Source organism: Oncorhynchus gorbuscha, linkage group LG08 (genome assembly GCF_021184085.1).
Source record: "Oncorhynchus gorbuscha isolate QuinsamMale2020 ecotype Even-year linkage group LG08, OgorEven_v1.0, whole genome shotgun sequence".
NCBI classification, from domain to species: Eukaryota; Metazoa; Chordata; class Actinopteri; order Salmoniformes; family Salmonidae; genus Oncorhynchus; species Oncorhynchus gorbuscha.
The window spans coordinates 15,486,938-15,501,960 of record NC_060180.1 but is presented as its reverse complement, the minus strand read 5'-3'; the positions used below and the strand labels follow the sequence as shown (position 1 = coordinate 15,501,960).

The window sequence follows — 15,023 nt, the reverse complement described above, 5'->3', positions numbered from 1 at the left end:
GTGAAGAGCTGTGGTGATTGCACTCTATCCAATAGCATACACGATGAGGCATACCCGCCCAGCAGCCTGGCATTATCTACATAGTAGAACATGTCGCACATTTTCTACTTGCGAAATCCTGCAACAAACTCCTTAAGATGTCAAATTGCGCAACTCAAACAATCTCAGCAAAAACATAAAAATGAATGACAGATGTCTTGTTTTATCTTAGATTTGTTGTGGGGATTTTGAAGAAGTGAAATAGGCTTTAATGTCGACCATGTCTCACGGGGGACAAACATCATCAACCAAACGCGGAATCGGTCAGGAAACACACCTACAAACTGAAACCATGTGTTTGATGTATTTGATACCATTCCATTTATTCAGCTCCAGTCATTAGAACGAGACCGTTCTCCCCAATTAAGGTGCCACCAACCCCCTGTGACTTACATGCTTAGAGTGAAGAATGGTAGCAGCCTATGTCAACTCATTACCCAAGCAGGCTATTTGTGCTATCATTATCAGCCTGTGTAAATTGTGATCTACTCACTATAAACTGTGTGGTACAATATAATGACAGGGTGTTGTTACAAAATGGAGGACATGTGGTCTCAACTCAAAGACTCAGATTAATTTAATATCTTACATATCACAGTGTAAAGACTGACACCCAGTGTTAAAGATACACGTATCCTGTGTGTATTTCTTTTCTCTCCTTCTCCCCTCACAGGTGACAATCATCATTCCCCAATCAGTCACCAATCAATCATCAATCAGAAGACACCTGCTCCTTTTCCCTTACCCTATCACATTCCCTTTCCCTTGGTTTAAAAACCCATTCAGTTGCCTTCTCTGGAGCTCAATCTCTCGTTTGGTTTAGCAACTACATGTCACTTTGTCCGTTATCCTGTGATTATTGTTTTGTTATGGTGTTTGACTGTTTGTTTGATGGTGGGAAAAGGGGGTACCAAGACAAGTCGCCCATGGGCATACACCACCCGTAGGAATACTTTGTCTAAGAACACTAGTTAGAACTGGGTGGACCACCCACTGTATTTTTGGTTAGTTAGACTAGCCTACTTCAATACAGCTAACTAACTTAGGGGTGTTTTTGGGAGATTTGTTTCTTTCTTTGGGTCCAGCTCAGGCCCTTTTCCTGCCCCACTTTACTGTGTGTTTACCAAATAAACCATGAGTGTTTGACGGTAAATTTAAGTTGTCTGTGGTTATTCTCACTTTTTCACTGTTATGAGCCAAAGCGATTCGTAACACCCAGTTACATCTGCAGGCTTAATTTTGTAGCCTATCGATTATTAAGAGCATTGGGCCAGTAACCAAAAGGCCGCTGGTTTAAATCCTTGAGCAGACTGTCAAATCTGTCTGTGCCCTTGAGCAAGGCACTTAAAGCGAAATGCGCCTGTAAGTTGCTCTGGACTTAGCATCTGCTAAATGACTAAAATATCAAATCAGCCATTCCCAATACAACGCTAAACCAATGGTGGGAGGTTCCTTAAATTCCAAATAACACAAAGGAAAGTACTGAGGCATTAAAACTGGACTAACCAGTCCAAGAAATTGGAACTATGATAATGATACACTTCCACCACTGAGTGGAGGGAACATTCTACACTGGTTGAAATGTATTGAAATAGAAAAAAACATTTGATCTGACTGATGAGTGACATTTTCCATGTATTCCTTTTTGAAAATCCATACTCACCCAACATGACTGCATCGACAGCACCTCCCGCACAGAACTCAATCAGAATCTGAGAGAAAAATACACAGTTACTGTACCAATGTGTCCCCCCAATGTTATGTGCGTTTCAGAGTAACACTCAAAGCAGAAGACAACGTTTTAATTGAGGGAGTCTTGAGGTCAAATTCTTTGGCGCTGGATAAAAACAGCACTTCGCAAAAGGCGTTTGCGAGACAGTTTGATTCAACCTACTCTGTTGCATGCACAAACGTGTCATTTAATAAGATGAGTGAGTTTCACAGTGGATATATTCACATTCTAGTATGTAAACTGTGAGCTTAATTCACATGTAAAAAAAGGGACAACTCAATTACAGATATCCTTCACAGCAGAAATTCTTAGCAACCTTGTGAAAGGTCTTCAAATTCTCGTGGTCAATGCTAACCAGTGCAATAACTTATCAAGTGTGAGACTTCATGAAGGGGACTTCCTCATTTTTTTTGTAAGGGATTCAGTTAGGCATGCATGTTTGATGTTAATCTGCCAATAAATCTGCAGCCGAAACGACATCAAGTTTTTACATCAGCTCTATTTCAAAGAAAGTGTGGAGTCCTCAGACAACATCACTGCAAGCAATTCAAATCTGACCACTCTATTTGTATTACAGGAAGATGTGAGGAAAAACAAATGCCTACTCTATTGAGCTCTGCTCCAGTGTTGCTCCTAAGAGGAAGAGTCATTGTAGCAGCCCTTGCCTCAGATACAATGGTCCACACACACAGCAGAGGAATGAGAGGTCTACTCTACATAACCTCTTAGAACCATTCCAACACTTTCTACAACAACTATTAACAGAACTTTATCAATTGACCCTTTGCTAAGCCCCATCCCAGAATGTCGGGCAACCAATTGCAGCACTCCAATAGATAGCAACTGTGTAAAATCTGACAACTCTGACAAACTCACGTTTGTATTGCATGAAAGCCAGTGAGGGATATGGCAAAAACTGTTTAAAAATGTATGTTTAAATGGCTAAATAATTGAACAGTAGGCCAGAGGTACTTGCTACTTGTTGTTCCTGAAATGCAGCACCTGTTGGATAATTTTTTAAAATCTGAAATTACACTTGTTATATTGTTTGCTAGCTCTGTCTTATTGACCACCCCAAGTTTCTAACGCTAGCTAGGCCACTTAATATAACGTTTTTTTTTCTCTCAAAATATATGTTAGCTAGCGAAGCTAGGAACGTTATGAATACATCTCCAATCTGCTGTCGACAACAGGATACGATTTGAGAGCACTAGTTATCTCCAAAAGTAGATATAGCTTTGACTGCGTGCTGACAGTGAATTCAGAGCCCTTCAGTAGCTAGCTAAACGTTTGAGATCATTGTGAGGGGATTTCGCCAGTGGTTGGATGGGGAATTGGGCTTCCCGGGAAAATGTTGTCCAAGGTTGCAACAGTAACCAAGGGGGGTGGGGCTTAGCAAATTGTAAATTGAAGGAACAGAACCTCAAACCAGTGTTGTGTTCAGTTGGCACACCATGGAAAAAAATGCTTTGAGGAGGTACTACAGGAACATGTCACATAAGAACACTCATTTTCCGTTTTAAAAAGTTTGTCCGTTTGCTGCTGCTGAACACAACCGAGTCCTACTGAACGCAACCCTTATTTCTCTGTTGAAATGCACATCCCCAACATGGCTAAACATCACTATCGTGTGCATTGCGATTATTCAAAGACATCGCATCGAGCTGATCTAATGCAATTCTTGACTTGCACAGGATTAGGTAAGCGCACTAACCTACTGGTAAGGTTCCGTCTGGTTTATCAGGTGATGTCATGAACTAATGCAGTTTTGGAGATGTGAAAACTGACCAGCCTCTGATAAAAGCTATTGTGAACTATACTATATCACCTGATCTATGAGAGCATAGCCAGGACGTGTCAAACAGCAGCTTGAGGTATCGGATGCACAAATCAATCAAAACCCTCACTGAACAACGCCCATTCAGTGAGTTAAACAAAGAGGATGGAAAGACTGGTGATCCATTATGTAATGATACACATCAATGGAGGGCTAACCGTTTTACAATAATGAACCATTTGAAACGGTTTACTAATGTTATCATGAATTAAATATGATACAATTATCCTTACAGCAGCAAAGATCTCCATTGTTGATTACTATGCCTTAACAGTGCCATAAGACATCAGCCGCTAGCTACCATTTTACTGGCAGTGCCTGCCTTATGTATATTTCACAACATTCACTTACTGTTGCACAGGGTTCGGTATGAATGAGTCCTTTTTTTTGGCTGAATGGAATGTTCACACACATTAACTAAACGCCTGACATGTTTTAAAGGCATACGTTACACATTAATCTCTCTCAGGACTCAACCAGTGGCACACACTACAAGGTTTGATGTCTCTAAATTATTCATTAGCACTTTCTCAAGCCCAGAGTAGCAGTCCATTATCTTCCCATGGCTGCAGCCCCACAGCGGGGGATCACATGATACCACCTGGACATAAATGCGCTGTTGTTCTCTCCAAACACACCAACAGTGTGACAGGATCCTCTGACAGCGTTCACACAGCAGTTGATGGTGATTAGTGCTTTTTGAGGTTGGTTCATTTATGAAAAAATAATCACGGTTTTTGCTTCAGTTTTGATTATTTTTCAAAAATGTAAATGCATTATGAAATAAAGACAATGATTATTTCAGGTCAGGTCCACATTGGGTAGACATCAATACCTGGGGCGGCAGGGTAGCCTAGTGGTTGGACTAGGAACCGCAAGGTTGCAAGTTCAAACCCCCGGGCTGACAAAGGTCCAAATCTGTCATTCTGCCCCTGAACAGGCAGTTAACCCACTGTTCCTCGGCCATCATTAAAAATAAGAATGTGTTCTTAATTGACTTACCTAGTTAAATAAAGATTTAAAAAAATACAGAAATAGGAAATTACTATGAAAAAATCAGATATTTATGTTGAGTATATTACTTTGTTTTTATTTGAGGACTTTGTCATCATTTAATCTCTGCTCAGGCAGTAGCAGTCAGACCACCTAACATTATCTCTGTGCTCCCCATACTGTACTGTCTTTAGCCATCCTATTTAGATACACTAGACTGCCTAAGGATGCTGCAGAGCTCTCTGACAAAATCCTTTTACTAGTTCTTCAAAGTAGAAAAGGTACTTTCACAAACTGTCTCTATCCCTCTCGTCGTTGTGTACATTCCTCTCTCATGCGTTCTGTGTGTATCTAACCTTACATAGCAGTGTAAAAGTGTATCCGAAAGAATCAGCGCAGTGGATTCTGGTCATTGTAGTTAATTTCCACGTTTCTGCTCTGAACTAGGTTGAATATTTCCTTAGTGAAAACTTCAACTCCCTTCAACCCAGTGTCCCATAGTTCTTGACTTCTCTTGTGAATTATCTGATTTCTCTCTAGAGAAACGGCACAATGGGATCACAGAAATACAAACTAAACGGAATTCAAGTAATTGAACCGAAAATGATCGAAAAAATGCATAAAAACAAAATGGTCGCTCAGCACTATCCCCATGTGAAGTCTGGGGCTTGAGAGAGAATAAGGGGCGACATTGATAAGAGAATGTGAGGTGACCTTATTTAAATCATAAGGTTAATCTCTCAAGCACTGGTTTGTGAATAAATTAGGAATATCATCATGTTTGACTTGTGTGAGGTGCATATAGATTGATGTTTCTCAAGTGTTAGACGGTGAACTCCCGACCTTTAGCAGGATCATGAGTATACACACAAGTGTGTGAGTGGTGTGAACTGTGAACACTGTCAGTGGCCCTGTTCTCCACATCTGAGAAACTCAATCCCTCCAGAGGGAGCCCACTTACCCACAGTTTGCTTTCATAATAGAAGGCATCCAGCAGTTTGACTATGTAACGGTGATCACAGGAGGCCAGAATGTCTATCTCCACCATGTAATCCTCCAACTCCTCCTCTGTCTTGGTATCGATCACCTTGGCAGCAGCCAGGGTCCCAGTCTGCTTGTTCTGGGCCTGAAACAAAGACACCGACAAAGGAAATGAGTGAATATATTCCCCTGATAACAAGCACCATTCGATCAAACTCATACCGCAGAAAAAGAGCAACAGATTAATAGCCGTACTAATGGATAGTGGTTAATGTAAAGACATTTATGAACGGTAACGATAACATGAAAAGGCCACTGCCATTTTGGAGTTGGAGCATTTAGCATTGGAGTGGTTTATGGTAGAGCAGCTGAAGGCAATTTTTTTAAAAGGTCACATCTTTCTCTGAACGTATTTCATCATTCAGACACAAAAACATAAGAGGCTTTATATTTGCAGGAAAATCAGCTTGAGGAGAGGCCAAATTCGCATCTGGGGTCAGGACAATTACAGTGTGGAGTCAAGGTTAACTGTTCCTATGTGTTTCATTTCAGGAACAACGGATACCACATGCCCAAGCTATGACATCTATCCTCGGTGATAACTACTGTAGAAACATTTGCCAAAACATATTTTATATACTGTTTAATAGCAATATATGCATGTTTCCGCTTTTAAAACAACAACATTGTCATGACAGTTAAGTTACTGTGACCAGTAGCCATATAACAGACACAAATATTGACAGTAGGAAATTACAATAAAAAGAAGGGATTTAGGATCCAGCTCAAGGTCTGACAAAAGAGGAAGTTTGATTAGATATATAGAAAAAGGTATTAGCTTATGGCTTTAGGAAGCATAAACAAGCAACCATGTGTAATGGTCAAACGCTTATAGATACATGCATGTTCCTTTGGCTACTTGCAAAGGCTTGACCTAGTTGAAAATGAAGACATGTAAAGGGGAGAATGACACATTGTTCCATTCTCCACTTCCTCTCGCTCATGCAGACGGGGCTGCTATTTTGAGCTAAGCTTTGGCCGTAATGTTTATGGATACAGACCCAACCTAGTGGAGTTAAGGAAAGTTAAGGAGGGAAAGAGGGTGTGTCAGTGTAGCGAACTGCATCAGAATGTATATTTACACATAGTCACTCCCTTTTGTCTGTACCAGGCAACGCCTGCCCTAGCCTTAGCAGTCACACATTCAACACGAGGTCATACCTGTGACACTGTGCATATTTGCCTTCCTATTTTAGAGGGCTCTATGACCTCAGTTCTACTGGGCATGAGCCTTCACATTCCATCAAGAACTCTGATGGTTCATATCCAAGAAACAGTCTGACCTTTAGCAAAGCATAACAAGGAAACTGGCAAGAACACCAAATCAAAACATGTCCAGGGATTTACATTAAAGAAGCATGGGCACATCCCCAAGCACGCAGAAGAGAAGGTAATGCACTCTCAAATGATGAAGGGGAAAGTAACCTAGCTACAGTATGTGAATAGAGGGCTATCAGTTGTTTTTATTAGCCGTTGTGACAGGGAGCTTTGGCTTGTCCTCACACCCACTTCAGCGGCTGTGCTCCACGGCCCGTCATGGGGTGAGCTCAGAGCTGTGACTCAGACTGAATGCCAAGAATCCCCTTCCTCCCAGACCCAGCCAGCTGATTCACCCATTGCTGCCACCTCTAACACCACCACACCTCAGCATGACACACCCACTACAGGGCTGTGAAATAACACATGGAATATGATATTAAAAGGATCACTTTTATTTATACCAAATCTCTATTTGATGTAAATCAAATCAAACGCTATTGGTCACATACACGTATTGGCATGGCATGTAATATACAAAGGTCCAGATACTTTTTTGTCGATTTCACATGTTTTTGAGAAACTTACCAAAACCAGTGATTCACTTCCTCATCCTCGTTGTACAGTACAGGGGTACTGAAAAAATGGTCCAAAAACAACCAAGTACAGCTTGATTCGCAAGTAAATGGAATATAATGTTGCGGATAAAGTATAGAATGACAATTTCACGTGTACAACATCTAAAGACATGCACCACTATACTGAGCTTTTGCGTTTCTAAAAGGACATATTTGGGTGTTTTTTGCAGCATTTGTTCCATGTTTTTTCAGAGCCCCTGTAGTACACAATGAGGATGAGGAAGTAAATCGCTGGTTGGGGTAAGTTTCTCAAAAACAAGTGAACAAGTGAAAAAAGGAGTGTGGAACCTTTTATATCATGCACTTACATCAAAAATAGAGATTTGTTTGTGAAAGAGCAAAATTCTCCCTTAAGGTACAGCAGTGTGGAACAATGGCTGTAGGATAAGGGATGACTAAGATAATAGTGTACAGGGTATGATATTGTTATTACATGGTAACAGATTTGGTCAAGTGATCGGCTATGCACACTGCTCTGACACATACACTTACCCCACCAGACATGCCACCAGGGGTCTTTTCACAGTCCCCAAATCCAGAACAAATTCAAGAAAGCGTACAGTATTATATAGACCCCTTAATGCATGGAACTTCCATCACATATCGCTCAAATAAACAGCAAACCTGGGATCAAAAAACAGATAAAGCAACACCTCGTGTCACAACGACTATCCCCTATTTGACCTAGATAGTTTGTGTGTATGCATTGATATGTAGGTTACGTGTGCCTTTAAAAAATATATATGTAGTTCTGTCTATTGATGTTCTGTATTATGTCATGTTTTGTGTGGACCCCATGAAGAGTAGCTGCTGCTTTAGCAACAGCTAATGGTGATCCTAGTAAAATACCAAATATTGTTAACCATTAGGGCAAACTCAACTTACTACATTCCATGACTGGGAGTGGATAGGAATTATAAGTACAATCTGTGACTGATAATATTAGAGCTGAGCTCAATGAAACAGTTGACAAGATGTGTTTACTAATGACAAAAGATATCCAGTTTAGAAACACCAACAATGTTCTTATGTTGACAGAGACATTAAACATTAGAATGCTTGACTGAAGATGACAAGAAAAATAATTACAAAACAATGACAACAGGTAGGTGTTTTCCCCATCTCTGTTTGAGGGCTGCAGTGTCTCCAGTCCTGGCTTTCGTCATTGCCTGCTAATCAGCTAATGAAGACATGGGTAACTGGGGAGAATTGACTCACTGGCTAATCACTGACATTATTTGATTAGTTAAGTTCCAGGAAAAGGAGAGAATCAGCAGACACGGAAGGCTCCAAGGACTGAATAAGAGACTTCTGACCTATAGAATACCTGAACATGCGCATGCGATAACAATTTGTTTACATTAGACATTAATGAACACGAGGAAAAAATCAAATCGATTTCAAATGTATATTTTTCTCTTGGTCATCAAAGCTCCGCTAGCAGATACCATGTAGGAACAGGTCAGCAACAAACAGTGATATTCCCTCTGCTCCATCTTGCTGACTCGGTCAAAGATGACACCCGTCCCAAACACGACAACGAAGAAAGTACAGCAGGGGGTAAATCATCAACAGTTCTATCTCACAGTGTGTTGGTCCCAACCCTGACAGAGTAATGTTCAGGCCTTAACTAAGCATGACGGCTATTGAATGGTTTCGCTTACTAGCCGCAGAGCCAAGAATAGACTAATACAACTGTTAATTGGCAAAATAAAGGAAACAACATAAAGTGTCGTAATAGGGTATTGGGCCACCAAGAGCGAGAACAGCTTCAATGCACCTTGGCATAGATTCTACCAGTGTCTGGAACTCTATTGGAGGGACGTGACACCATTATTTTACGATAAATTCCATAATTTGATGTTTTGTTGATGGTGATGGAAAACGCTGTCTCAGGTGCCACCTGTTTTCTATATACTTTGTATCCCTAAATTACTCAAATGTTTCCATTATTTATGCAGTTACCTGTAGATAGCCAATGTACATTATCACAAATTTCCACCCACATACAGACCTTCCGACATGAGAACCTGCTACAGTATATGGTACTAACGCACATCCTGCTCACCCCTGAGCTATGCCAACAAAGTACCTGTTCACTAATGATGATGTGTCTACACTGCTGGGACCTATCTGACTGATAAGGCCCACTTATCTAGGGAACTATTCAACTGTATCCTGTTTCCTATGAGGTTTACTGCCTGCAATTCACACCCTCAAACAATCCATATTGCTCTCGTTTTCACAGTCAACAATAAGCTCTTCTTGAATGTGAACTATTCTGATTTGTTTTGCAGCCAAAGAGTTCCCCTTCCCAACTGGCCATGAGGACTTTCATACCCCACTGCACTGCTGTTCTGGGAGTATGAACTTGAACCCTTATATTTTCACTTATCACCCACCATATCATTATGGAGGCCCCGTTCTAGGAGAGCGACTCCTTGAAAACTGAATTTTTGACACATATAAGCATTGAAAATGTCATTGTTTACCAGTAATATATAATTCAGTAAGGATACCACTACCATATTCAATATTCATTCATAGAACAGTTGTGAGACATGTTCCCTTGGGTTGTGTAAAAAAAGGTACTGTTTAGGCAGGTAATGAGTCTTGCAATATTTCATGTTGAGGTAGCCTAGTATTTGACATGTCAAGGGTGAACAAAAACGACAAAATGAGATGGGCCATGAATTCAACTTGAGACAAAAAAGGCATATTTGACATGCTGGTGATAGGAGGGGTTGAGTTATGTCTCTCAGTAGAACTTCCTGTACGAAGGTATCATGAGTTACAGACTTGATCTTAATGGATTTTATATTGAAAGATAATATATCCCTTCGTTTTACCTTGTATACTTTCCCAAAGGCCCCATCTCCCAGTTCCCCAATAATCTCCCAGATTTCCTCCGGGTTCTCGTCTCTGTGTACGTGCTCATACTGTTTCTTCTTCTTATCAGACCCCAACTTGAAGATTTTACGAAAATTGAAGAACGACGACATCTTCTGTGAGTTTAGTATGAGTGGCCTTTCCAGCAACTCCCACAAAGAAAGAAGAATAATCCAAAATCCCCAATAACGTCCAAGTGTCTATCAGGCTGTAATAGGGCAGCTTGCTCGCGCCACTGTGTCCATTTAGCCGCTAGACAAGTAGACAGACGATTCTTGAAATAAACTCAATAATAATAAACTACAATTCAATACCCGCATTTACTCATGAGCTGAAACATCAATCGCGCATTATTATTATTGTAAATTAAACAGTTCACATAACACGTTGGCTACATTTGATCATTCTCAACCAAATTCACAAGGGTGGTCTTGGGATGATTAACGTTACTGCCCCAATACACACACGGTCATTCTTAGACTATGTAACAACCGGTTTAATAAATGGATCTCAACAGACTAGCAGCATCTTCTTGAAGTTCAGCGGTAGCGATTTCATAAAAAAATGCATACTTATAACCCGTAGTTACGGCCCACCACGCAATCTAATACAAGTCCTCTGTCGTCACAAGGAACGGAAAAATAAACGCGAGAATGAAATTAAGTTTCTCAGACTTTAAGCTCCACGAGACGGTAGTCATTTATGGTGTGGCCATTTCTAAACATTTCATTTTCTTCCGGTTGGTTTTAATAGGGAATATTTCTTCATACCGAACCAACTTCAGAATTGATAGAGTGCTTTGCCACCTCCTCCTTGCTGGATGTTGTGGAAAGCGCGTACCCGTGAAGCGCAGCCGCAATGAAAGCCTTGACATGGCCAAACAAAGCATTTGATAAATTCCATCCAACCGATTACTAATACATTAAACAAATTCCACTCAAATGTAGTCTTCTTCATATCAATTTGTTCAATTCAGTTACCTGACTCAATTTGAAATTTAACAGGCTTGATATGTTTTATTCCTGTGCAATTAGCCGAGGCCTAAATACGATTCCAGTTCATCATCAAATCTTACATTTCCATATTTTAATTTTAATTAACTGATGTAATTTTTTTTTCAATTGGATTGACCCTCACCCTCCCTGTTCAAACTATAGTGACGCGAGTTATAATTGAAGTCCGTGCTATTGGCGCCACCTTCTGAATTGTTTTGTCACGCACTCTTTTGTCATTTGCAATTTCTGTCTCACATCGAGGTTCAAGCAGCCAGCTCACTGCTTTGTAGAAATATGTATTTCTGAAAGGCTTGATTTATTCCTGTCTATTAACAATAAGCCAGTCCATTTTTGAACCCCACTCCCCCTTGTCAGTCTGAAATAGGTTAGGTCCACATGTAGGTCCACACGAGAAACAAAATTGTAGAACTGCACCAGGCTGGGAAGACTGAATCTGCAATAGGTAAGCAGCTTGATTTGAAGAAATCAACTGTGGGAGCAATTATTAGGAAATGGAAGACATACAAAGACCACTGATAATCTCCCTCGTTCTGGGGCTCCACGCAAGATCTAAGCCCGTGGGGTCAAAATGATCACAAGAGTGGTGAGCAAAAATCCCAGAACCACACGGGGGGACCTAGTGAATGACCTGCAGAGAGCTGGGACCAAAGTAACAAAGCCTACCATCAGTAACACACTACACCACCAGGGACTCAAATCCTACAGTGCCAGACGTGTCCCCCCTGCTTAAGCCAGTACATGTCCAGGCCCATCTAAAGTTTGCTGGAGAGCATTAGGATTATCCAAATGAAGATAGGGAGAATGTCATATGGTCACATGAAACCAAAATATAACTTTTTTGTAAAAACTCAACTTGTCGTGTTTGGAGGACAAAGAATGCTGAGTTGCATCCAAAGAACACCATACCTACTGTGAAGCATGGGGGTGGAAACATCATGCTTTGGGGCTGTTTTTCTGCAAAGGGACCAGGACGACTGATCCATGTAAAGGAAAGAATGAAAGGGGCCATGTATCGTGAAATTTTGAGTGAAAACCTCCTTCCATCAGCAAGGGCATTGAATATGAAATGTGGCTGGGTCTTTCAGCATGACAATGATCCCAAACACACCGCCCGGGCAACAAAGGAGTGGTTACGTAAGAAGCATTTCAAGGTCCTGGAGTGGCCTAGCCAGTCTCCAGATCTCAACCCCATAGGGAGTTGAAAGTCTGTGTTGCCCAGCAACAGCCCCAAAACATCACTGCTCTAGAGGAGATCTGCATGGAGGAATGGGCCAAAATACCAGCAACAGTGTGTGAAAACCTTGTGAAGACTTACAGAAAACGTTTGACCTCTGTCATTGCCAACAAAGGGTATATAACAAAGTATTGAGATAAACTTTTGTTATAGACCAAATACTTATTTTCTACCATAATTTGCTAATAAATTCATTAAAAATCCTACAATGTGATTTTCTAAAATGTTTTTTCTCATTTTGTCTGTCATAGTTGAAGTGTACCTATGATGAAAATTACAGGCCTCTCTCATCTTTTTAAGTGGGAGAACTTGCACAATTGGTGGCTGACTAAATACTTTTTTGCCCCACTGTATGTGTAAGAAATGGCCTAGTCTTACTCATACATGTGCCTTATTGCAGTGAGCAATAAGGCACAAAGGTTCACAGGAACTTTGTACAAACATATTTAATAAAAAAGTAAGTCGGTTGGTAGCATAGCATCAAAAAGCAAAGCTAAATAGAACATTTGGAGATTACTGGAATAACTGCAAAAACTGCAGAACATTATGCCCAGATAGGGAACCTCACCAGAAGGTGAATGTAACAAATATAGCTGTTGCCTATAGGTCTAGTGTGATCTCAACCACTGCCCTTCCGTTAAGCGTACCACAGAGCTGGTTATAGGCCTATAGCTCCGTCTTGAACCTGGAAGATTCCAACAACAGGTAGGGTCAGGAAATCTATCATTTAAACATGAATAGGCCTATTCTTGTAGCATATCATGCATTATTTAGATGATCCTTTTTGTTTTATATACAATTTTAAACCGCAATTAAATAATTCAAGGAGCATTAGATTTAAACAATTGACAAATCATTTTAATAGTCTGAAAAAATAGGCCTACCAATACCATCCCTCTCAAAGGACAATGTGGAAAAAAAAGGCCAATGTAGAGTCCACACAGTGAAAACAGGTGGAGTTCTTGTTTGCCATTTTTGCGAACACACCTCAGTTCCTGGCAATTCGACACTGAGAGAAACTCATAAACAAAAGACAACAAACAAGTATTAGAAAACAAACAATTCAAACTTTGTGAACGAATATGTTTTACTTTAATAAATATTCCAGTCTCAGTGTATTTGGATTGTGTAGTAGGCCAAACAAACCAAAACATTGTCAGAGGTGTTCACTGGCCTCTACTCTCACATTTCAAATGCAGAATGTATGTGAAATGTACAGGTTGGCAAGTTCGAGGAAGGGGGGGTCTGTTGTTACTGATGGAACGCAAGAGGTGGCTAACAACAGACCCCCTTCCTATGCTAGCTTGCTACCGATGTCCTGGCTAGCTGTCTAAATCGCCTTGACCCCGAAACCAACCACTCCACTCTCTGGACTCTTTTGATCACTCGACTAAGGATGCCTCTCCTTAATGTCAATATGTCTTGTCCATTGCTGTTCTGGTTAGTGTTTATTGGCTTATTTCACTGTAGAGCCTCTAGTCCTGCTCACTATACATTATCCAATTTATTAGATCCACCACCCACACATGCAATGACATCTCCTGGTTTCAATGATGTTACTAGAGACAATATCTCTCTCTTCATCACTCAATACCTAGGTTTACCTCCACTGTATTCACATCCTACCATACCTTTGTCTGTACATTATACCTTGATGCTATTTTATCGCCCCCAGAAACCTCCTTTTACTCTCTGTTCCAGACGTTTTAGACGACCAATTCTTATTGCTTTTAGCCGTACCCTTATTCTTCTCCTCCTATGTTCCTCTGGCGATGTAGAGGTGAATCCAGGCCCTGCAATGCCTAGCTCCACTCCTATTCCCCAGGCGCTCTCTTTTGATGACTTCTGTAACCGTAATAGCCTTGGTTTCATGCATGTTAACATTAGAAGCCTCCTCCCTAAGTTTGTTCTATTCACTGCTTTAGCACACTCTGCCAACCCGGATGTTCTAGCTGTCTCTGAATGCTGGCTTAGGAAGACCACCAAAAATTCTGAAATTTTAATTCCAAATTACAACATTTTCAGACAAGATAGAACTGCCAAAGGGGGCGGTGTTGCAATCTACTGCAAAGATAGCCTGCAGAGTTCTGTCCTACTATCCAGGTCTGTACCCAAACAATTTGAACTTCTACTTCTAAAAATCCACCTCTCTAAAAACAAGTCTCTCACCGTTGCCGCCTGCTATAGACCACCCTCTGCCCCCAGCTGTGCTCTGGACACCATATGTGAACTGATTGCCCCCCCATCTATCTTCAGAGCTCGTGCTGCTAGGCGACCTAAACTGGAACATGCTTAACACCCCAGCCATCCTACAATCTAAACTTGATGCCCTCAATCTCACTCAAAT

At 40.8% G+C, this 15,023-nt stretch overlaps 1 protein-coding gene across 4 annotated transcripts in view; it reads right to left on the bottom strand.

The window, feature by feature from the left end:
• The window catches only part of slka (STE20-like kinase a), a 42,839-nt gene extending 31,583 nt beyond the window's left edge, over positions 1–11,256 (bottom strand). For all 4 annotated transcript variants that reach the window (XM_046358611.1, XM_046358612.1, XM_046358613.1 and 1 more), the window contains exons 1-3: positions 10,387–11,256; positions 5,563–5,727; positions 1,703–1,751 (exon numbers count right to left, since the gene is read on the bottom strand). In XM_046358611.1, the coding sequence (XP_046214567.1) occupies positions 1,703–1,751; positions 5,563–5,727; positions 10,387–10,539 (367 nt within the window). In that variant the 5' untranslated portion in view covers positions 10,540–11,256. The remainder of the gene's footprint in view (positions 1–1,702; positions 1,752–5,562; positions 5,728–10,386) is intronic.
• Positions 11,257–15,023: the final 3,767 nt, after the last annotated feature.